At 39.3% G+C, this 25,334-nt stretch overlaps 1 protein-coding gene across 3 annotated transcripts; it reads right to left on the bottom strand.

Moving 5' to 3' along the window:
* Positions 1-7: 7 nt before the first annotated feature.
* Positions 8-24,687, bottom strand: CHDH (choline dehydrogenase). Of its 3 annotated transcripts, none has more exons than XM_075006083.1 (9): positions 24,549-24,687; positions 21,141-21,970; positions 20,789-20,940; positions 15,347-15,476; positions 11,605-11,739; positions 9,678-9,820; positions 8,870-8,972; positions 7,708-8,151; positions 8-337 (listed from the first exon to the last, which is right to left on the bottom strand). In XM_075006083.1, exons 2-8 carry the CDS (start codon positions 21,898-21,900, stop codon positions 7,736-7,738), a joined length of 1,839 nt encoding a protein of 612 aa, XP_074862184.1. In that variant the 5' UTR covers positions 21,901-21,970; positions 24,549-24,687; the 3' UTR covers positions 8-337; positions 7,708-7,735. The 3 variants fall into 3 exon arrangements, with proteins under 3 accessions (XP_074862184.1, XP_074862186.1, XP_074862185.1); XM_075006085.1 differs by lacking the exon at positions 24,549-24,687 and adding an exon at positions 24,146-24,317; XM_075006084.1 differs by lacking the exon at positions 24,549-24,687 and adding an exon at positions 23,351-24,066.
* Between the last annotated feature and the right edge of the window lie 647 nt (positions 24,688-25,334).

A 25,334-nucleotide genomic window follows, 5' to 3' on the forward strand; every position in this document is an offset into this window, starting at 1 on the left:
AATAATTTTTAATAACAGAAAAAGTGCCTCATAGTTCAAAGATGCTAGGCACTAGTTGGAATTAATACCGAATCAAGCTTGTACAAGTGATTTCACACCTCAAGGAAGCCATAATCTATTTATTAGTAAGCGTCTCCAGGTTGTTGAAATGTGATCAAAGTTGTAATACGTCAAGTCCTTTACCACAGAATCTACATTTCCTCAGTAGAAATATTATGTAAAATCAAGAAGATTCTGAAGATCCCATTTCCAGAGGACTAGGGTAAAATTCAGAGGTGTAATATCTTGCCTGTGTTTCACACTTGTGCTGCTGTCATTCACAGTGATGCAGGAGTTCCTGTATGAAAAATATATGTGGGTCCACCATAAAAATGTGGGCAAAATTATTATGTGAGACAGGTGATGGCAATCAAAAGCGTCATTACCTCAGTATTCTCTAACATATCAAATATTCACTGCAATCAACATATCCATTTTAATATTGCTTTCAAACATGCTTGATTCAATTTCTTAACTCTTCTAAATTAAATTATGTCAAAGTCTACCTTCCAGAAATCATTGGGGAAAAAAAGAACCTAACAACATTTTGTCATATGTAACATTAGTTTACATAGGAATATATCACTCAGTCTGTTTTATGACTATTTTGTTAAGGGCAAAATATACTGGAATAATTGCATTCTTACTAATGCACTTGCAACCAGGTTAAAGTAGAGTTAGTTAAGACAGTTTGTTAAAATTATATAGTAGAAATTACTGTAAATGAATTGTAATATACAATAATTTGTATTTGTAAAGAGATGTTCTATATTTTGTAATTATTGTATTGTAATTGAACTGCAGCAATATTTATGAAAACTAATTATTGTAATTCTCCACAGAATTCTAGAAGTATTTTTACTCGGAACATATAGAGCTATATGATAAATATTTAACTAGAGCCACCACTCAATGTAAATTTTTTGGGGGAAAGTGTCATGTTTAGAGAAACTTGACATTGTTCAGATTTTATAAAATATTTTGAGTCAATATGAATTTCTCTTTACATAAGGGATACACAGATGTCTATTTTCAGTCTTATATTCAAGAAGTTAAAAGAACTGAAATTATCTGTTAACTTTTTTGACTGACAATAAGCTGTGATTTTTTTTTTATTATAAATATCCCGCCATTACAGATAAATATAAATTAATTAAAAATTGGCCAATTCTCCACTGGTCTTGAAACATTTATAATTTTGTCATAATTTAGTTGAGTTGACCACGTAACCTAATTTTATATCAGAATATGGGACAGAAAAAAATTCACAGGTGGATGAAAATGTCTTAATTCCAATCCTGTGTACTAGTTGTTCTGCTCATTTAAAAAAAAAAATGGTTGGGGAGGAGAACTCGCCACAAAACCAAAAGCTGATAGGTAAAAATAGTACTTTACTGCCTCTCCCCTTTCACTGTTCTGTGTGCAGTATTTAAACGATTTATTTATATGCAACTGAAAGAGGGCTTAGATATTGTTCATGATGCAGTAAAACCCTGATATGAATTCCTGATACAAATACAATTTTTGGAGGAAATGTCAAAATCATTTATTTTAATAACACTGAATAAAATGGACTTGCACTGCCAAGTTACTTTATCAGGGTTTATCTGTACCTAACAAGATAGGTAGCAATTCAGTTCACATTTTTAAAATGTGGCATATAAAACATGTCAATAACCATTTTGTACATAATGACAGTTTGCTATGGATACCTTAAAGACCTCTTCTTGAATCATTCATATTTCAAATGCCAGGATAATAATGTAAGGGTTTGTAAATTATTTCTTGACCTACATCATTTTGTATTAAAGCAAATGCAAAATGTTCTTCTGAATAAAACTGTGTAATAATTTTACTATACTTGGGACTGTTTTGTCTAACACTGTCAACCAGTGTAATCTCTAAAAGTTAAACTCTTACTACACATCGCAAAACAGTGGTCTTTCATTTGAAAAAATGCATTCCTAAGGATCATGCGATTCTAACCTAAACTTTTTTATGTAGTTGATCTTATATATGTAAAACGTGATGCATTTATAGCTGATAGGCCATTTTGTGTTTAAAAGGCAAGCAGGATCAGGCCCCAGGAAGAGAATTTCTTAAATCATATGCCATAACAAATAGGAAAAATTTTCCTTAAAGCCTCTACAGCCTGTATCAGACTGAGTCCTGCAAACATGCCAGCTCTTACCAGAACATGCTTGGTTAGATTGCTTAGTGATAGTCATTTCACATACTTAGTTCTACTTCCCTGGCTTACGAAAGCAGAACACATTTGAAGTCCAAAGAATAAAGTTTCAACGTGAGATGAAGTCACAGTGGGTCAGATTCTCAGAGGGGTTGTATGATGGTGAAGCATCACAGACATCGTTGCCTCAGAGAGGTAGCTGTGTTAGTCTGTGTCTTCACAAAACAAAAAAACCAATCCTGTAGCACCTTACAGAACTAACAATATAATGTATTAGGTGATGAGCTTTCATGGGACAGACCCACTTCAAGTCTGGAGAATCCTAATAACAAAGAGAGTTCAAAAGAAAGATGGAAACAAAAAACTGATGAATCAGCTAGATAGGACAAAAGGAGGGAGTGGGGGCAGAGGAAGAAAAGAGTTTCTATAAGTGTCTAAGTGTTCTGCCTGGGGGTCACTGCGAATATCAAAAGTGGGGGAAATTGTCCTTGTAATGCATAAGGTAATTGATATCTTTGAGTGTGAGCTAATAAGTATCAAATTTGAGAATAAATTCCAATTCAGATATGTCTCTTTGTAATCTGGTGTTAAAGTCTCTTTGTTTCAGACTGCACACCATTCTGAACTTCAAGAGTAGACGTACAGACTTCATTGCAATCACCCTCTGAAAAAAATCAGCCCTCAAAGTGTCTGAAGTTGAACGCTGAAAATAGTCACTTTAGAAAATTGTCCCTTAAATTTCTTTGTTATAGTGACTCCTGAAACATATTCTAAATTCTGTAGATACTGTACATGACATTTGTTATAACTACAGGGTGCCAGCCCTTCAACACAATTTCCCCAGCTGGAAACTCATGCTTGTACAAAGTTAGTGTCTGAGATGCTACACACACATATTTTACCTAGGTAGTGCCTATGCCTGAAAATTCTGAGTAGAAAGTCCCTTTTTAGGACCAAAAGGAAGTGCACTGGTATGCAAGACCTACAGAACGATTGCCCTAACAAATCATCTAGTCAAGGTGCCGATGATGATACTGATGGAGAGCCTGAGATTGTAGATAGAAGAATATCTAGCAGATGAGCAAGCGGCTTTCAGGAAAAATAGAAGAACCATGCAGCAGATATTGGCACTAAGATTAATAGTGGAGAAAGCCTGATGAAAAACAAGACCAGCTACACTTGCTTTGTTTATTTTTCAGAAGGCATTTGACAGTATAGCTCACAGTGACTTGGGCAATGTTGGAGTCACATGGAGTGAATAGCAGACTAATAGGGTTATTGAAGAATATCAATGCGGAGGCAGTAGTGAGACCATGCAGAGAGTTGGGAAGTTGGTTTAGAATGGGTAGAGGTACGAGACAAGGAGATCTGATATTGCTGAGTATCTTCATCACACACCTAGAGAGAGGGATGGACAAGGTCATGGAAGAGATAGAAGGAATATCTATGCACAGGATGAGAATCAACAACTTGAGGTTCATGGATAATATAGTTATCATTAAAGCAGATGAAGAGAAGCTAGCAAGAACAGTGCAGGTGCTAAACAAGGAAGGGAAGCAGTACAGACAGATTATGAACACTGATAAAAACAATGGTATTTGGAGATAAGGAGCTAGGAAGGAAGATCAGTGTAGATGGGATGAAACTAGAGAACACAGAGAAGTTCATGCACCTGGGAAGCAACATAACATGCTCTAGACTGTAAGAAGGAAACAGCCATTAGAACAGTGAAAGCAAGAGTGAGTTTGAAGGCGATGGATGAGATCTAGAAAATGAGTGGGTAAGGTCTACTATGAGTGGGAGGAATCCAACTCTTTCCTCAACTCTCTTATAAAGGGGAGCTGGTGAGGCAGTCCCATGAGTGGATTGGCTGAGGACCAAGAGGAGAACAGGTAGGGCATCCATATCTCACTGTCACAAATACAGGACAGGGAGATGTCGGGGAGCGGGGTGGCTCCTCCTGGCACTGCTGAGCCACAGGGAGCCAGGAAGGAGGTGGCAGCCACTGGTGCTCCTGGGGAGTCCCTGGGGAAGCAGCAGCCCCCAGAACTCCCCGGGAGCCCCAGGGAAGTTGCAGGGACATTGCAGCCAGCCCCACTTCCCTGAGGCTTGGGGAATGCTCTCTGGCTAGCAGCTGTGCCTGTGCCGCTGCTGGCAGAAAAGGTCAAGGTGGAGAGGGTCCAAATACTGGACAATCAGTCACTTTTAAAAAAATAAGTAGGGATGCCTTTTTGGTGTCCCAAATACAGGATGGACAGTCACCCTAACTAAAGGGGACTAGCTGACAGCAGCTGGACAATTAGACACTTTAAAAAAATAAGTAGGGATGCTTTTTTGGCATCCCAAATATAGACCCATCCCACCAACTACAGGACAGATGGTCACATGAAGTATAGGGGAAAGAGCTGACAGCAGCTGCCTCTCCCAGGCATATGTAAATGATTATGCAATTACCTGTGCTGCAGATTTTTATGTGCCAGTCACTCCCTGACATTTGGGAATGAAGTTGCAGCCTAATTAAACCATCTCCAGTGTCTTCTCTTCTGGCATTTCCTAATGAACAAGTTTGTATATGGTAACTTAATTATGAAGGCTGAACGTGTTAGCTTTATTTTGTGAACTAATATTATTTGAGCCCTGAAGACATTCTAACTTGAATCTACATGATGACATCTCATTTCCAAATAGCTTATTTTATGAAAATAAGTGATGGAGAAATCAGCCACACAAATTTGCTTATTAACCTATGACTACCATTAAGATGGTAATGCAAGTAAAAACAGCTTAAAAGCAAATTTCAGATGTTTGTCATAATGACAGATTATCCAATGAATATGCACATTTCCTTGATTACATTAAACATCAAACAGATTTAAAAGGAATCAAAATATAGGACAGGATTTGAATTACTTCTTTTTAAATGTCACTCCACCCCTCACCTAGACAAAGGTTCCCATTCAAATTTGTAAGAGTATGCAATATGTGCAGGCCAGGAAAAAAAAAAAGAAGATTACTTCCCTCTCTCCTCTGCTGCTAGTGGTGGGCAAGAGAGGGTCTGATTTCCCTGTTTCTACTCTGTTCACTATTCCATTCTTGGGGGAGTTTCCATACAACCTTGCAAAAATTCATCACAGGTACTCATTACAGTACCTCCTGTAATCTGTACAGAACTGAAAAGCTATTACAATACACTCAAGATAGGTATCAAAGGGGTAGCCAAGTTAGTGTGTATCTTCAAAAACAACAAGAAGTGTGGAGTTGTGAACATCGAGAGAAGAAACCAGGTCAATTCAGTCAGGAAGGATGTGGCTCATTATCAGGAGCTAATGTGGAGATGTAAACATCAAGAGAAGAAAAACTGTTTTTTTAATTGGTCAACCATTCCCAGTCTCTGTTCAATCTTTGGTTGATGGCATCAAATTTGCAAATGAATTACTGCTCTGCAGTTTCTCTTTGGAGCACATTAGCTGCTGATAATGGGCCACATCCTCCATGACTGAACTGACTGTCAGCTCTGGCCTTCCTCTTGACTGGGACTCCCTCCTTTTCATGAACCTATACATTTGGATCCTCCTCTGGAACCCCCACTCAGGCATCTGATGATGCAGTTCTTTGCCCATGAAAGCTTATGCTCCAAAAGAGCTCTTTAAAGTGCTACTTGACTGCTTTTTGTTCTGAAATAAATATTAGTCTAAAAGGTGCCACAGGACTTCTTGTTACTCAAGATCGGGACACTGATGGATATCTCTAAAGGACTTTTTTTTCAGCAAACATCTAGAACAAAGTGTGGCCATTAGGCAAGCATTATCAAATTAGTAGAACCAAAAGGTATTTGTTCTTTCTTAAAGTAAACAAGCCAAGATGTTCAAGTTAACTGAACAAGCACAGGAAAGCTTCTATCTGATATGGTAATAGATCTCTTAAACTAGACGGCAGATGATTTATTTTTTTAAATAAACCAACATTTGCACTATAGAAATGATCCAGGCCTGAAATCACTTAAAGCTGTTCAGTCATCTTTCATGTCCCCCTTAAGCATGCAGTAATAAAATAAGGCCATTTTGCATTACACAGCCAAAACAAATTAAGTAAATAACTGAATTTTATTAAATACAAGAAACAGAGCATTTAAGTTAGCTTATTATTTGAAATCTATGCAATACTATTTCTGGTTTTATAGATACTATTAAGGTAATGTGTACAGCAGGGTTTCAACATTCACAAACTTAAGGTTCACAAATTCAATTATTCATGAGTGGCCACTTCCCCAAGGCTCTGGGGAACAGAGCACCGGAAGCCACTGCTTCCCCGGGGATCCGGGGTGAGGAGCGTTGGTAGTCGCTGCTTGCTGAGGCTCCAGGGCAGGGAGCACCAGCAATCGCTGCTTCCCCAGACCCCTGGGTAAGGAGTGCCAGCAGCCACCACTTCCCCTGGTCTCCAGGCAGGAGCGGCTGCCATATTTGCAAAATTCCAAATTCACAAGGGTTCTCAACACGGAACCCTTGCAAATGTTGAGACCCTACTGTGTATCAAACATGGATATCTTCCTTTTAAATATGATTACACCATTACACAAATACTGTACATATGCATTTAAGTTTAAAACTCAACTCAGCTTTAACAATGGACCTGTGATCAGTACCTGCATAAAACATTACTCACGTTATCCTAAATGATAACATAAGCTCCAGTAAATCACACTGATGCCTATGTTGAAATTACCTGAGACTTGACAGAGGTACTGTTGTATATGTTGAATAGGATCTTACTACGTAAAATCAAGAACTACTTGACATGAGTAAGAGTGGCAGAATCAGCCTCTTTATGATGAAGGGTATGATGATGTAAAGTGTATATTGCCTCAGCAAGATTATATAGAGAAGAAATTCAGGAATGTTACACATTCCTCTCTCTGTATTTAATGTGAGTGTTCACTATTTAGGCTCTGATACTGAAAATACTTTCAGAATGTTAAGTATGCATAGGCGATTCTTATAGAGCTCTTGCTTATTAGCTGTTGTCAAGGAAAAGCATGCATACAGAGAATACTGAGTGAGATTCAACATAGAAAGCAACCATTACATCGCTTGTCAGGATTGTGGCTCCACTGAGACCTCTGACAACATCTCTATTAATCATCTGAGCACCCAAGCACAGAATCAGTTTTACTGTCCTGTGCAAAGTGGCAAACACATACTCAGTCATAAAGATACTGAACTCTTCGCTTGCTCACATGATTACCCTTTTTTCCCTATAAGGCAAAAATGGCCCTCATCAGCATAAACTTCAAACTATATCACAAAAGCTGGTCATCACCCATATGCTTGACTAAAATGAACAGTTACTGCAAAGAACCTGATTCAAATCTTATTAATATTAAAGAGGTAGTGAATTAATAACTATCTGTAATTTTTATACCAATACATTTATCCTCTTGGCAAAGTCCCATATAAGATTTCCAAGTGTGGGCAAAAACTTACCTGGAAAATAATAGTGGGCATTTGTTCATCATTGAATTTCCAAGGTTTGAGGTTTATATACAGGAACATTTTTCTCACAGAGTGGTGGCAGCCCCTTAATTATATCAGCAGTTTTTTCTGCTATCATGATGGTTGGAGCATTCAAATTCCCACTGACCACACTGGGCATTATTGAGGCATCTACAACTCTTAAGTTTTCAACCCCAATTACTTTGGTTTGAGGATCAACCACAGCACTTGTATCAGATGGCTGCCCCATTTTACATGTGCAAGAAGGATGATAAGCACTATCAGCCTTCTGTCTTATGAAAGCATCTATTTCTTTGTCAGACTGTATATGACTTCCTGGCTGAATTTCAGGACCACGGAATTTTTCAAAAGCTTTCTGAGCAAAAATCTCTCTGGATAACTTCACACACTGACGAAATTCCCACACATCTGTTTCTGTACAGAAAGGAAACAAAGAGACAGTAAATATCCATGCTGTTTAGAAATACTTCCCCTGGGCATAGTACAAACAAACAAAAAACAAACAAACAGCATCATAATAGTATTAGTGCAGGACAGTCTGCTATATCAATAAAAGGAAAAGGCAGGAAAATTAAAGAGGAAGGAAGCTTATATACAATTTAAAGGCTCTCAACATGTTACTGAAAGAAAAAAAATAGAACTTTTTTCCAAGATACTTTTCTTCTAGGAAGAATTGTCACTTGTCTACACACTTGTACAGGAGAGTATCATTAATAAAAATCATACCCTCCTTTTTCCTTTTCATGGACTATATGATCACCATCTCAGTAGGGGAGGAAACCAAAGTGCGAGGTAGCCATTGCTCCCAGTCCAGCACAGCTGGGTATGGGGTGAACTGGAAGAGGCAGAGAACAGGCAGACACTTGACTGCCCCCCATAAAGGTTGCAAGCTCTTTGCAGACACTTTTTGTTCAGTGTTTGTACAGCACCTCACAAAAGAGCATCCTGCCATTAACTGGGGCTCCTCTGAGCTACCACACCATAAATAATAATAATACCAATGTACCAACAAACACTAGTATGAATGGGGGAGTAATTTGCTACTGATATGGGCAGGTAGCAGATCACGTCTCCCAGATCAAGGGGGAAGGAACTGAATGACACCAACTCAATATAGATAATATCTATTTACCTGTTGACAAGTAGTTTGGCTCAATAATAACATGGTCCCTTGGATCTGTACTTTTCAGCTTTAGCCAGCCCACACTTGTGCTCCTCATGGCCCCAACATGAACCTGCAATGGCCCCAACATGCTACATGAAAAACTTCCATCTAGAGAGACTTCAGAGTCCAATGCTATTTTTAAAAATACACCTTCTTCTTACAGATCACCAAAACATAAAATAACAAAGTGAGGATGAAAAAGGAGACAACAATATGAACAATTTTCTTATGTTTTTGTTTATATGCACAACACAGAGAAAATATAATACAACAACAAGCAAATATATCAGTTTAGCAGTAGCTGATCATTCAGATGACCAAATTACTATCATCATGAAGTAAAAACTAGACAATGAAAACAGATGTACACAGTGACAGTTTCACAGTATAAACTACAGACTTTTGTATATACATTCTCTTTTTTGTTGTATCAATATGTAAACTAAAAAGAAGTTAAAAGGGGAAACAAAATATTATAAAACTTGATCAGGTATTACTGATTACATTGACAAAGGATCAGATTCATAACCCCTAAAACTTCCAAAAATAAAACAGTAAAATTACTCTGGCATCAGCAACAAATACAATTTATAACTTGTAATTTCTTGTAAATTTATAAATGCATATAATATTTTTGCAATGTAGACAAGTCACATCTTTTGCACAATACTGAACAATCTGTACTGATCGCTGTACTAGTATCAATGTTTCTTATAAATCGTAAAGGTCTTTGCCAATTTCGGACATTGCTACTTTGTGTCCTTGAACCACTAACCTGGTAAGCTTCCAGCTTGGAAGCAACACGTCCATGATCAATCACCTGGGAGGGAAGAAAGTGAAACTGAATGTCTGGATGAGGAACATCTAGCCGACTTCTAACAAACCCACCAGATTCTAAGTGGGCAGTAGCTCCATATCCTAGAGATTTAGAAAGGAACAGAGATTCTAAAATAATCAAAAGGGAAGAAAAGTATGTATATTTTTTAAAATCTGAGTTTTAGCACCATTTGACCATGCCCAATATACTTTTCCACTTGTGCAATGCATCTAATTATGTTAATCAAGACAGTGAAACTGCAAGAGATGAAAATCCATATCCAATTAACTTATAACATTCAATATACATGGTTTTCATCATATTTATCATTAAATAAATGTATAATATGTTTATGATAAAAAACGCAAGATGTCTACAGCTTCCTAAATATTATCCATTTACTTTGGACTAGAATGGGATGTTACAGTTTGCTTAACACGAGCAACAGTGCACTAGTGAAATGATTCTGAAGCAAGCTTAGGAGGGAGACTGTTACTGGGAGTGCCCACTGACTGAGGAAAGGAATAAGCTATGGCAGCTTGATACCCCATTCAGTGTATGCTCCTGGATGTAGAAGGTCTCTAGAGGAGACATTGCAAGCTCTACTGACGCCTTGCTCGCTTACACCCACTTACAGACCTCACTTCCCCTCCACCCTGCTGCACAGCAACCCTTTAAGCCTCTGTACCATCACACTAGTTACTTGCATGATTAAAAAGCCATATGTATGTAACAGCACATGACAATGGGCCAAATTCTTTGCTGTGATACCAAGCTGTATGGGGGTAGTTTCGCACTGAAATTGGCTTACTTGTTTTAATTGCTGAAGAATTTTTACAATTCAACCTTGAATATATAATTTAAGGACTGGGCTACTACAAAAGAGGAAAATGCATTATTTCTGGACAATGAAAGTAGAAGTCAGTTTGACTTGGTTCTGGGCAATGCAATGAGATAACTATCTTTTATGGAGTTACAATGAACCAAATTCATCACTGGTGTATTATTTACTAGACATTGGCTGTGTCTATAGTAGCCAAAAACTTCAAAATGGCCATGCAAATGGCCATTTCAAAGTTTACTAATGAAGTGCTGAAATACATATTCAGCGCCTCATTAGCATGCGGGTGGCTGCGGCACTTCGAAATGGACGCAGCTTGCCGCCGTGCTGCTCGTCCACATGGGGCTCCTTTTCAAAAGGACCCAGGCTACTTCCAAGTCCCTTTATTCCTATCTGCTCATAGGAATAAGGGGACTTCGAAGTAGCCCGGGTCCTTTTGAAAAGGAGCCCCATGTGGACGAGCAGCACGGCGGCGAGCTGCGTCCATTTCGAAGTGCCGCAGCCGCCCGCATGCTAATGAGGCGCTGAATATGTATTTCAGCGCTTCATTAGTAAACTTCAAAACAGCCATTTGCATGGCGATTTCGAAGTTTTTGGCTAGTGCAGACGCAGCCATTGTCTTAATAAATTGTTTTCTGACTTCACTTTTTCCAGTAGGCTTTCTCAGTGGCCCACAGATTTAAGTATGGGACATAACTCAAAATGAGAGTTAGGCATAAATGTAAACATCTATAAACATGCAAACATACACTGCCTGAACTCAAGAGCAGGAAAAGAAATGCTTCCAAAAAGAGCATCTCAGCTTAATTTCTTATAATAAACATGACATTTGTTAAAATATAACTAATAAGCTTGAAGCTAAGAAAAGTGCACCATCTGTGCCATTTGAATCCCATTTAAAAATCTCTGATTTCTGCAGAATTGGTAATAACAAAGTTTCATCAGAAAGATACTCTGGGGTTCTGACCTATGTAGGTCAGTTGAAAGCCAGTTTGGTAATCACATAGAACTGACCTGTGGGAGAATTTCCCATATTTTTCATACCTGTAAACTTCCAAAGCCATTCTAATCCAATCTTTGCCATGTTAATAGGCCTTTGTGCTTTGTAGAGAGTAATAGGTTTGGTGCACTTCTGCTGTATGTACACTTCCAAATGATCTTGAAGATTCTGACCTACCCCTGATAAAAAAGAAAAAAAATCAGGAAATTATATACAGGCAAACAGTAAATGTTGTTTACAATCAGTTTTCTGTATAAACTACCCCTAATGGAAACTGAAACACCCCCTTACAAAGGCAGAGGTCTCAAACACCCTAACCCTGGGCCAAGTCCAGCCCATTTAGACAACCACCGATTTAGTCAAGTTAATGTACCCTATCTACAACACACATCATATATAATTTTTGTCTACTTTAAGATGAGGTATAACATGGAGCTGTCAAGTGATGCCATTAACACAGAAGTAGGAATAAAAATGACAGCATCAACACATGAGAATGCTCAGTTTGAAACACATGCATTTGTTTCTATTAGTTTAATGGTTATGTATTATTTCAGGGCATAAAACTGATTTTTTTTAATTTCCTCAGAGCATGACAAAAACAATCTGAATATTTAAAAATCTGTAGAATTATAAGTGAAATGTAGCAATGGTGATGACATTTCCAGTCAACACCATCTTGTTGTTCATTATGATCTCTGTTGACAGTATAGGGTTACCACAGTTGTCTTTGACTTGGTAGGTACACAGTTCTGTGCAAGGAAGATTGTTCTAACTTCAGGCACAGTTGATTCTGCTGTGATCCCTCCTGATACAGGCTCACGTAAGGTCTTCTAAAAAATTCAGACAATATTGGCCTTTGAAGAATCTAGGAAGTAGTTCATAATCCCCAGTTTTACATCCATATTGCAATGGTGATCCAGTGATCTGGTTCACCTGTCTTGAAAGATATGCAAATCTTTCTTTGACAAGTTGTTCTTTTGATATGATATTCACATAATGGGAGTTTGGCCAGTGACTTGTCCTCTTCTGTTGGCTAGATTAAATTACAAGACATACAAATCCTGGAAGGGCTTATTTCCTCTCTCACTCTGGTCATACAGCAGTGCTACCAACTTCTTTCCTGCAGAAATTGCAGCTTGTCCATCACTGTCTTCTAATTTGGCAAGATCTCTGAAGCAGTAAGATTTTGTTTTGACATTGAACACAGATTTTTTTTCTTCCATTATCAAACAGAAAGGAGACTCAGTCATATCCTATTGATGTGTATACAGGATGAATTATGTTGCACAAGTCAGGATTGAGTCCATCATAAATTGCACAGACAGGTATGAAGCAACACTCATCAGTCGTGTTGGTAATGCGGCCTGTTTCAATCTGTTCCATTATCTGTGTTCCATTTTTGGAAAGTAGTGTACAGCAAGTACCAAAACATTTATATCAAGTGGCTTAGTGCTATAGTTCGTTTGAAACCAAGAGATCCAGAAACTATACTGGCACATAGAGCCTCCTGTTGAGTATGGTATAAATCTTGGACTTCTCCCATTGATGATGGACTTTGCTACTTAAGCCTCTACAAGGAGTATTAGTATGGGGTGTGCTCCTATTCTCTCAGGTGCACTTAGAACCATATATTCACAGAGGAATTTTATAAATGAATGCCTGTTGATGTCATATTTAGAAATTTGTTTGATGGAGGCACATGACACCACTCATCTGATCATGTCTTCTTGATCATGTCAGCAAATGTTTTGGTGCCAGATTTCTTAACTGGTCTGAAGAAATTAAGTGTCCCATAAGACTCAAGTACACCTCTTACAAATCTCGCCATTTATTCTTCACCAACGTCTTCTATTTTCACTAGAGACTCTTGTACAGCTGATGTTACATGGAGTCCCTTACACATTGTGATAAGCACTTCTGGATGTTGTTGGGAGGGTGCTAAACTGATGTGACCACACTGAATGAATCATGTGAGCCTAACTTGACATGACTTAAGCATGGCCGAATAATAGAAGATTTTGGCAGCAGGACTTCTCTAAGCAGAAGTGAACTGAAGTAAACTCGATGAGTCAAACTATCAAAAATTGTAGACTGGACTGCATGCACAAGCAATGCAGTGTATGCTTCAGGGAAAATATATCAAAAGGGTAAATTGATATCCATCTGATATAGCGGGGTCGGTTTCCAGTAAAGAAGCCTGACATACTGTGTTATGTGAGGTTTCCAATCATACACTCACTCTGTATGGCCATTCAGATGTAGTGCCAACATAACCAAGAGAAAATGATCCCAGAGGTTGAATGTAGGAGATCTGGCTTATCCCTATATCTGAAATTCTTTCAGTAGTGATAGCAAAGGCAAAATTACAGCACCAACAAACCCTTTAATAACATGTTGTAAGGAGAGCTGAGTCTTGACACTCAGATACCGTTTGAGCGTCAGCAAATATTTGCCAGACAAATGCTCGGAATACATGAATACCTCCTCCCTGACCACATAATTTAACAAATGAATAAAGTTTCAGAGCACTTGGGACTGCGAATACTAGAGCCAAGCCACACTGTGTGTGTCTATACTACAAATAAACATTTAGAGCTGGCTCACCTTATCTGACTGGGTTTGGGCTAAGGGACCAAACATATGGCTACTTGAACTCAAAGGAGGCTGAGACCATGGCAGGTCACCATGGAAGGTCACAAAGTGGTACTCCTGAAAGCAAGACACACTGGTGAATTGGACTTCAGGGGCCAAACTGAAGGGATAGTCAAGAAGTAGCAGTCCAGGGCAGTGGATTTAAACCATCTCTTGGGAGGATACAGGGTTTGTAATTTGATAGCTTTGACCAGTGCACACAATTAAAATACTGAAATTAATTTACACAGTACAAAATGTTGTCACAGGCATGTTACAATGTTTTTGGAATGATGCAAAAATGACTCATTGTGGGTATCTTTATTTCACCTCACCTACACGTTTATGGCACCAATTGGTAGCTCTACATCCTATCTTATCTGAAAGTACATAAAATAAGTTTTCAAACTACATATAATGTGCATATTTGTAGGCTGGGTACATTAAATTCCAAAAATATGTCCCTTTTTGGAGAATTTTTAATGTAAAGTGTTTACTCAGGCTATATGTTAGATTGTGCAGAATGCAAGGAAGAACTTCCCATGGTGTGTTGACTTTTAGACATACCCATGATAATCTGAGTTAAACTGTCAAATAATTTAGATATGCAATTCTATACTAAATTTGCTTGAACACAAATAAGAAAATGGCACATGCCAATAACCATATATAAGCAAATGACAGAAATAGTTCTGGTCATAAAAGTGCTAGGCATATTTTCTGAATGCAATGATAGCTCAAAAAGTTTAGTTACTATGTAAGGTCCATGTTCTACCCACCCTCCTTATATAAAACTCTCATGACTACCAGTAGGCAATCTGCTGTTGATCAGAAAAAAATGAAGAATTCTAATTTAAAATTCAGTAATAAATATGGCCCTCTTTGCTTCAAAATATGTTATATATTGGCTTGGTTCAGAAAGGAATGGATATTGGACACCATTACATGGAGAGGTGTACTGTATATAAGAGTTTTTTCTAACTTCCATTAACATTAATGGGAGTCTTTCCACTGAATATAAGCGAAGTCGGTTTGGGTCCATGAAGCCTAATCTAAAGACCACTGCAGTTAATTAGAGTCATTCCAATAATTTCAATGGATTTTGGATCAAACCCTTAAGGAGGTGAAAGATAAAACCAATAAAAAGATTACCAGGAAGGTGACAAACAACAGGGATCCCTAATTTTTTGAGGTCATCTGCATTTCCAACCCCAGACAACATAAGAAGCTGTGGAGAATTTATGGCACCTCCACTTAAAATCACTTCCTTACTGGCAAGAGCCTAAAAATTAAAAGTAAATTGTGAAGATTATTACAGGTTTTTCCTTGCATATATCCAAGAGCTTTTATTTTAATAATACGCTGCTTCTTTGGAATCACACCTGCATCCATCGGTACTATTCCAGATGTTTTCCTCACCTAGGTATAAGTTTCTATGGGCAGAAAACTAAGATGTCACAATGGCATATAATATGAACTGAGCACAGTTTTATAATCTATTAACATTGTAGGGTTCAATTTAACAGATAACATGATTGGCACTTTGCCTGCACACTTGTTTCCAGAACACAGGTGTACAATAACTTTAAGCAAGGAAGCAGCCAAAGCCTGTTCCATTTTCACTGTTGATTAAAAATTAAAAGTCCTGGAAAAGACTCTCTATTCTGAGGTACTCTGTAATACATTAGCTCAACAAAGTCTCTCTTCAAGCACTGGCACACCCTCAGTCCAGCTGAGGCTCATTTTTGCTTTCACAGCCCTTGTAGCCTCATTGATCCCTCCCTTCCCCTGTCCTACATAGCTATATGTTACAGCAGGGAGCCCCTATAATAAATGTGTACATACATTCTGTTTCCTGTGACAATTTTTTTTGTTAAACAGCCTCTCTCAGATAGTTACTACTTGTGATGTTAGCCATTAGTTGAGGTCCTCAGAGGTTCACCTATTCATCTCATCAATTCCAAGTGGGCAAACATTCATTATCTGACATTTTAAGCATCTAACTCTCTCCACCCATAAGCTTCATGGGTCATATTTTTCCTTGTTTTCAGTGGTCATATTAGCACCACAGATTTAGGGCAAAATCCTGCCCTGAAGAACACATCCTTTCCTGTTGGATACACTCACTGTGCCCCTATCTAACGGTGAAAAGAATGCTAAACCAGAGTTGTCGAGCTGCTGACTGGGTGTGTTTGGCAAACAGAATGCCCAGAAAGCAAGCAGAATGGCCCAAAGGCAAACAGAATGAGGGATGGAGAAAAGGGTACATGATACTCCCTCCCCTTCTCATCTCCATCACATCCAGTCAGCAGCTAGACAGAACTCTGTACTATCACCCTCTTCACAGTTAGTCAGGATGCAGTGAATATGTTCAACAGGAAACTGTCTCCAAGGGGACTGATCTCTAGGCAAGGCTAGAATTCTGCCTCTGACAGCGGATGCTTTGTGAGAAGTTAGTTCTTTTTAAAGGACCCATTAAGGTTTGCTACTGAGCATATTCCTCCCCAGAACCTCTGAAACCATTTTGCTATATAACAGAATGGCTCAGGTACTCTCCACATGCCCAGCACTTCATTACAAGGTTCAGAAAAGCAAGCAGAGGCTTTTGCCCTTAGATCTCAAACATTTTAGGGCCAGAATAAGTGTTATAAAGATTGGTGAAGATGGTTCATAACATCTTCAATTCAAACTTTTGGCATGCAGGGAGCTTATAAAAATTCAAGAAACTTAACAGTGACTAAATTACATGAAATGCATGTAAGGGGACAAATAGGAGATTGCTCACATACAGAAGTAGAACCAAAGGCCATTTAAATCAGATACAAATCTGAAAACTATTACTACTACCTGTTTGAATGTTGTACAATGAATACTGCACTGGTGCTTAATGTACTGTAATATACTTCATCTAGCATCAGTGAGCACACATGGAGTATTCTGCAAGTGTTGCATTTCTGACCATCCTTTCATCACTTTCATAACTTGCAAAGCAAATGCCATGAAAGAGCTCAAGAAGGCAGGTCATATATACTGTTTATCTGCAGATACTAAAACTTAAACCCACTTTAATTTTCACTGTGGCATTTTAAGCATGGTTCTGTAGTCTAAAAATAACCAACTTTATTTTTCCTTCACATATACACAGAATACTAGTATGCTAAGTACTATTTACTTTCACTATTCATAATTTCTACAGTGCATTGCACAATGTACACAAAAATAGTTCCAGAGAATCATTAGAGTTGCTCAGTAATGCAATACATGTTCACATTTTATTTGTTATAGAAAATGTGGATTTTTTTTCAAATCACGCTATTTCCAAACATGTGCTCTTCTCTGCTCTAGATCATGGTTCAAATCATCTCAGAACTTGAGTTTATAGACAGTGCAACCTTGCAATTAGTGTGGTATATAGTCAAGTACATGTAAAGGTAACCTGCAGAGGAAAATCCTCAACCTCCCTTAGATGTTGGGCTTTCTATTATTTATTTGTTTGTTTGTTTGTTTATTGCTTGATTCTTTTTACCTGAAAAATACCAGGACTGTAAAGACCAGCTTTCGTGCTTTTGCCAGAGGACTTCTTAAATAGGTGGGTGCTTTCATTAGGATATATCAAATGTCCATTAAAGTTAATGAGGTTCTTTCCCACTTTAAGTGCTTTGGATCAGGCCCAAAATCGTCACTTAAAAGGAAACACTGAGAAAACTTTATCAACCAAATAGTTTTTCTTAATTGTTTAATAGTTAACTAAAAGCAAGGGTAGCACAGCGTTTTAAATAGTGTATAAAATAATTTCTCTTCTCAATCAGTTTTCCTTGAATCATTTCTCTGATGTCATAAAACTGTTAGTTCTCCTGTCATCCTTAAAATCTCCCAGGAAAAAAAACAAGGGAGACAAGACTTGAACTTCTAATGTTAAAAAAGTGGTGCACAGGAGGCAAAGATATTTTGTGTATCATAAATAAAGAAAGAGTAGTACCATATTTCTTTCTCCTTAAAAGCTCACCTTGAACACCAAAGCATATACTGTGTACTCTTGCAAGCTTTCGCTTTTTTAATGAAATCAAACTGAAAGTTCAGCTTTGACACTGTCATACAGATCCAAATTTATTTTTCCCAAATACAGGCATTTTTCTAAGAGCCTTTGCACTTGAATTAGAAACAGAAGAAAATAAAAACAATCTCTGTGGTAGAATGACATAGGAATGAATATATATTTGCACTTATGTAGATCATGAACTGAGGCAGAGATTGAGTGATTTATCCAAGTTCGCAAAGGAAATCAGTGGCAGAGACAGAAATAGATTCCAGGTCTCCCGACACCCACCATGTGTTCAGCTAACTCACCAAATCATATCAATATTTATTCACATTATACATGATGTACCTACACAAAGTACTTGAATCTTAGGGTCAAAATTAATAAAAATAAACTTGTCCTTTGCCACCATTCTCATCACAACACCTTCTCTATAATAATTAAAGATTATTCATGTTTATGTAAGTAAGTTGCTCAGTAAAGTGACAGGTGCTGTTTCTGGGCAATGTCTCCTCTCAGACAAATATGGGGCTCCCATTAAAGTTAATGACAATTGAGCAAATTCTGCCCTGAATTATTAAGGGAAAACATCTTTCTAATTGGCTTAGAAAATAATAGGCATGTTCTGTGCTTTAGTAGATCAAAGAACAGTTTGTTTATATTTAGCAGGTGTTCAGTCACCCAATACTCTGCATACTGATTACTGTGGGCATAATGAACTTCAGTAATCTCAAACTGTCAAAGTTTGTGGTCTCCTCTTTTGTTGTATTATTACTGCTACTACATTTCAAATTTGTTTTAACACTTTAAAATAATATCTGAATCCATTACATAGTTACATATGCAATAATCAGAAATAATATTAAAAAGGGAAGAGTAAGGTCTTGTCTACGTGATGAATATTGCAGTCTCTAGGGACATGATTTCTAAAGTGACCTAATGTGTTGTATATTAACTGGTCAGTGTAGACCTTGCTTGCATGGATTAACATAGTGTTCTCTGACAGTGCCACATTAAAGCACAGTAAGGAACATTTCAGTATGCATCAGGGGGGTTTACAAAACCATACAATACATTGGTCCGCTCTAGAAAGCCTTACCTCACTGGGTGTAGATAAGCCCCCTCTGAGTACTTCTTTTCTTACGAAAGGTACTGAATTGAGAGCCCCGGAAACATAAGTCCTCTATTTATCCCTGAAAAACTAAGCAGTTACTCATTACTTTGCTACTGTTCCTCAAACTTGATCTAACGTCAAAGGAGATTTCAGTCCTGAATCCCATTCCATTCTTGGCCTATGTACTGAGACCCCGCATGAATGTCCCTCTGGTTGTAATAATTACAGGTTGAACCTCTCTAATTCAGTACTCGCTTATCCAGCAACATCCATAACCTGGCATGATTTTAGTTAGCTGAACAATCACTTCAAATGGGTGTGGCCAAGTTTTTTGTGGTTCCATAAAGTTTGTTTACAGCCACCAGTCCTGGCTCCCAGTGTTCTGCGCTATTATTTAGCTCTAACTTACCCCTAAATGTCTTCTGATAGTCCAGTAAGCAGTGGAAATGTTGGTAATGTGCTAGACAATGTTGACCTCTCATGGTTAGAAAAATTCTCTCATCCGGCATCGGTACGGTCCTGAAGATGCTGAATGAGAGAGGTTCAACCTGTACTGTGATGTGAATGTCTGTTCAGTGGAAGTTGGCGTGAAATAACAAACACATTTCATACAGGTCACCAAAAAGCCATCAGGTAGTTAGGGTATCCCCATTTTGCAGAGGGGAATGTAGCAAGTTATTACTAGCCTTAATAAGATTAAAAATGGCAACGAAGAAGTGAGTGACTCTATGTTCCATTATCTATACCATGAGCTATTCAGATTCCATAGGAGAATACTCAATTGTTATAGATTTTCCTAAACTTTACTAAAATTTTCCTAACTTGCTTTTCCAGAACATTAGTAATTCAGTACCATACCTAATATGTTGTAACTGTGTGTGACTACGAAGTAGGTTCCAATTTCAAACCTCAAGCATAGCCTTTTCCTTCCTACACTCTCATACATTCCCTCTTACAGTACAGAGAAAATAGTGGCATATAAAAGCATACAAAGGAAATATTATTATTCCCTCACATAACTGTCTAACAAAGAATAATATTCTTGAAAGGGACTAGTATTTTTGAATTACAGTATTACATCTGAAAAGTGTAATTTTTGTGTAGAAAGGATATATCGGTTTTAGGTCATGTTGGTGTACCTTACAATGATGCGACTGTGCTGGTGCAGCTGCTCCATCATAAGAAATCTCCAGGTGACAAAATAAAATAACTTCAAATGAAGAACGGTAGCTTCATCACCAATAACATGGCTCCTGCCAACAAAGCACTGTCCACACCTATGCTTTTGTCGTTTGGCAGGTGTATTTTCACATCCCTGAGTGACAAAAGTTTTAGGTAGGAAAGTGCTTATGTAGACATAGCCTTACTTTCTATTTGTTGTTAAATAAGTCTTATTTTTTCTTTGACCAATTATTTCAGGAAGGGAAATAAAAATTCTTACCTTTTTCTTTTGCCCATTTTTGACATATTCGACACCTATAGCTTTTGTCCCTTGAAACAAAATTTTTGTTACAAGTGTTTGCTCTTCTGCAGACAAGTTTGGCCGTGTTATAGCAGGGTGAAGGTAAGCACTGGCTGTGCTCCATCTTTGACCTATAAAATATAAATTTTAGGGTGGGGTGCCACATTTACAGTTTAGAAGAAACAAATGTAAAGGCTAAAGGAATGAATGCAAGCAGCTGATAGAAGACAATGAAAATACTCTCATTTAATTCAATGGAAAATAAATTGGTGCTTAAATACCATATGTAAGCTAGATACATACACTCCCAAAGTAATTCCTTAAGGTTTACCTCTGTGTATAGTCATATCCATCCAGCCAAACCCTTCTTGTTGGTATCCATTCATGTCATCCGTAAAAGGATAGCCAGCTTGCTTGGCTGCGTCCAGGAATGCATGATGAAGTGGATGGTTTGTCTTTCCTCTTGACACGTGCAATGGTCCATTCCCACCTCTGTACAGGTTAGGGCCCAGCTCATGAGTCTGTGCCTTCTTAAAATAAGGCAGGCAAAATTCATAGTCCCACCCCACAGCACCTTCTCTGTGCCATCGATTGTAGTCTTCTGCATGCCCCCGAATGTATACCATAGCATTGAGAGATGAGGAACCACCCCACACTCTACCTCTGGGCCAGTACATAATTCGATTATCCACGTGCTTTTGTGGTGTTGTGTGGTAATACCAATTATATTTGTCATCACAAAGATTATAGGTTAATGCAGCAGGCATATGTATCTTCCACATTAATCTTTTACTACCTAAAAAGGTGTCTTTAGGGCCTGCTTCCAAAAGTAAAACGGTACTAAGAGGGTCTTCGGACAATCGGCTGCCTAATACACACCCTGCTGATCCAGCTCCAACAATGATGTAACTATAAGAGTTTGCATTCTCAGAACTAAGTTTAGAGAAGGTACGTGAAGTTTTCAACTGTTGCCCACTATAAACTAGTAAGCTTTTGAGTGTGGTTGTTTTAAATGGAAATACTGTTACTTTGTGCATTTTACTAACAAAACCAGCATAACACTTTTTAAATTCTTTGATTAAATGAGACATCCTTTCTTATATTTGTCTTCTCTTTTTCAGAACTTCTGGTTCCATACAATGCAGTTTCAAATATGTTGTTCTAAAACAGGAAAAAAAGATCTTAATTAAAAATGTATTGTGTTGAATGTAGTTCAATCATCATAAATTACCATAATGTGGCCTAAAATTCTGGTGTATTATTTAAAAGCAAGAAGGCAATCCACATCAATTTTACAACTGCTCAAGGAACCAACAAGAATTTGTTATTATGAGATGGAGAAGAATTGTGCTCCTTTCCTTAGGGGATGCTTTTGAGCAGAGATCATTAGAGAAGATGGCTGAATACAAAATGTGATCTCTGGTACAGGTTTCACTAATAGTTTGACAGAGTTTAAATTCTAACTTACCTTTCGTGTGGTTGTTTGTTTTCCTTTCAATATTGAAACTAGACCTATTTTATTTTATATGCTACAACTTGCAAGCTTGTAAAATAAGGGATAATCATCACTGAAAATTCCTGATGAGAGAAAATGAACTATGACGCCAGAAAGGTCAAGTTAAAAGTGGGCTAGCAGTTTACAGACTAAATCCAAGATATTCAAATTAATCTGAGGGGTAGTGTGGCATGGAGAAAGTCCCATTAATCTTAATCTGAATCTAGTTTATACAGTTCTTATTGCTTTTATCCATTTAATCCCTCAAAGAGAATACCAAATATCTAGCTCTATTTGGGCATGTTGCCCATATTGAATTATGAAGGAGAGGAATACTGAGATCTATATTATTATTGCTCAAAATAAATTCCTTTCATATTTTGTTAGGGTCAGAAGAAGGCTCTCGTTGGTAGTAAGTATTTAAAGTTCACCTATTTTCAAAAGAGAATTTGGTATAACACAGAAACTGCTTTACTGTGACTTGTCTCCCAAAAATATCACAGGTTAGTCATCCTAGAAGTTTATCTTCAGTTTTGTAATGCAACCACTAGTAGTAATATTCCATAGGTATTAGTCATCTGGAAGAGGAAAGGCTTGACTTCAGAGGAAAACATCAAACAGACTTGCCTTTCTTTTTCAGTTCCAGCTTAAGGGCAAGACATTAAACAAAACTAATTGAATGTTTACGGAAACATTTTAGATAATTTTCTCATGAAGTTCATTTGTTTAGTGAAATATGGCAGGATCCTTTCATTTAAATGTTTCTGCGGTATTACAATGTCAGCATTCAAACCTACCCATCCAGAGCAGAGCCCATAAGCAAATGACAGATACTGCCAAAAAACTGTTTAATATAAAGCAAGGGAGTGCAAAGTGGGGAGTGGGAACCCTCAGGGGAGCATGAAATTTCATGGGGGAGGGGGGGCGTGTAGCACAATCCACCTCATTAAAAAAGAGGCTCATCCATCTCATTAAAAATGTTGAAATATGTTAGTGCTTTAATGTATGTGTATTCACAGTTATGTACCGATCAATCAAGTTTTTACCTTCTACAGACTTGTTCTGTTAGATGTGGCAAAAGAAGGTTTTCTTTCATAGGAACGTTACTGAACTTTTCATAGGTTTGGATTGCATTAGACAAGTTGCAGGAGGGACAAAAGTGGAGCTGGACGAAAAATGTTTGCTCACCCCTGATAAAAAGTAAACCTGCGGGCCAGGCTCCCAACTACACAGAGGTGGGCAGGATTCAGGGTGCTGCCACACACCCCTAGCTTGAAACGGTTTCCTTTATAGTTTGGTTCAAAGGCTTTCATAAGCCTCACTACACAAACAGGCCCAGCTCCCCTGTAGAACCAGCTACAACTGCCTGGCTCCTTGTGCTTCCAGAGACTGGGAGTGGTTGGCCCATTACAAAAGCAGTTTCTCTGCTCTTGATGTTCACCTCTCCACATTAGCCACTGATAATGGGCCACATCTTCCCTGACGAAACTGACTTGGTATCTCCTCTCTTGATGTTCATAACTCCACATAAACTGCTGATAAAGGGCCACATCTCCCATGACAAAACAGACTTTGTCAACTCTGGCCCTCCCCTGGAGACTGAGACTCCCTCTTTAAACCCTCCTCTGAAACCCCCCACTCATGCATCTGACGAAGCAGGTCTTTGCCCAGAAAGCTTATGCAGCAACATATCTGCTAGTCGCTAAGGTGCCACAAGACTTCTCCTTGTTTTGGAGACACAGACTAACTCCAACACCCCTCTGATACTTGGGCTGCCAGGGCGCTTTTGCCCTCAGCCAATGTGAACGACCCGACTGTCGCGGAGAAGGTCTGGTACGAACCCGCCGGCGTGCCCTGAAGCGGCAGCAAGGCCCTAGCTGCCCCCTTTGCAGGACTGCGGCCGCCGCAGGGTGCGGTACAAAGCGAGGAGAAGGGGAAACACCGCCGGCGGCTCGGCTGGGAGGGAGTCCGCAGCAGAGCCGCGACGTCGCCACGAGGCAAATGGAACCTAGCGAAGTACCTCTGCTGGGCCTGGGCTCCGGCCCGCTGTGTGGGGCGCAAACAGGGTGGTGGGAGAGTGGGTTTGAGGGAAGTTTCTGCCTCCCGCCCCCACTCGACCCTTCCCGGCACCTGGCGCGAGCGAGCGTCGGCCCTTAGGCGGGGGGGAGTGAGGCAAGTCCAAGCCTGGGGCTCCCCAGCCACCCCCCCCCCCCCCAGCTGCTGCCGCGCCCCAGCCACACTCACAGGGCAACCAGCCCGGCTCCTTAGCGCCGCCGGCCCCGCTCCAGCTCCTGCTCCACCCCGGAGCTTTCCAGCCCCGCGCCGGGGAGTGGGAGGTTGCAGACTGTCCCTCGGACCAAAGGGCAGCCAGAGACAACGGCGGGGACGGGCACACACTGCTGGGGGAGTTGAGACAGGGACAGCTCTCGGCTGCGGCTGGGTTGGCGTGTGCTCGGCTGGACGTGCACCCCCGCGCTGCACAGCAGCTGTGCTGGTGAGCTGAGTTACAGCCGGGCGGGCCTGCTGGCTGAACCTGACCCCTGTGGTAGGGAGTAGAACCGGGCTGCCGGGGTGGGGGTGGGGGTGGGGGTGGGGGGCACCTGCAGGGATCCGCACGTGGCTGGAGAGAGCTGTTCAAACATTTCACGGGAACAGGGTTTATTGACTTGCCTTGAAAATCACACAGTCTTGACCGTGCGACCGGAGCTTCACTTCTTTGGAACTTGGCAGCAGCCAAAATCCCTTGCTGGAGGGCTGATTACTCCCCGCTGGCCTCTTTCTGCTGATAAACTACTGAAAGGTGCCCCGCAGTTTAAGCTCACATTTGACTTTTGCCCTTGCCAGCCTGTGGTTGTGCCACTTCTCTGGCTGCAGAACGTCATAGAAACAAGTGACAAGTGTGTCTCTCAAAGTAATAGTTTTCAGCCCAAACTGTTGTATGTAGGGCTCTATCAAATGCATGGGCCACACTGGTCAATTTCACACTCATGGGATTTGTAAAACCTACATTTCGTACTGCAGTTTTATGGT

This window comes from Carettochelys insculpta, chromosome 11, assembly GCF_033958435.1.
Source record: "Carettochelys insculpta isolate YL-2023 chromosome 11, ASM3395843v1, whole genome shotgun sequence".
Classification (NCBI taxonomy): Eukaryota; Metazoa; Chordata; order Testudines; family Carettochelyidae; genus Carettochelys; species Carettochelys insculpta.

Excerpts from the sequence above, each read along its gene's own strand:
- CHDH (XM_075006083.1), bottom strand. The coding sequence starts at position 21,900 with ATGTCTCATTTAATCAAAGAATTTAAAAAGTGTTATGCTGGTTTTGTT. Across the intron at positions 15,477-20,788 it reads AAAATGGGCAAAAGAAAAAG|GCTCTTGCCAGTAAGGAAGT; the intron begins GTAAGAATTTTT and ends TTTAATTTTTAG. Across the intron at positions 9,821-11,604 it reads ATGGCTTTGGAAGTTTACAG|GATATGGAGCTACTGCCCAC; the intron begins GTATGAAAAATA and ends CTAAATCTCTAG.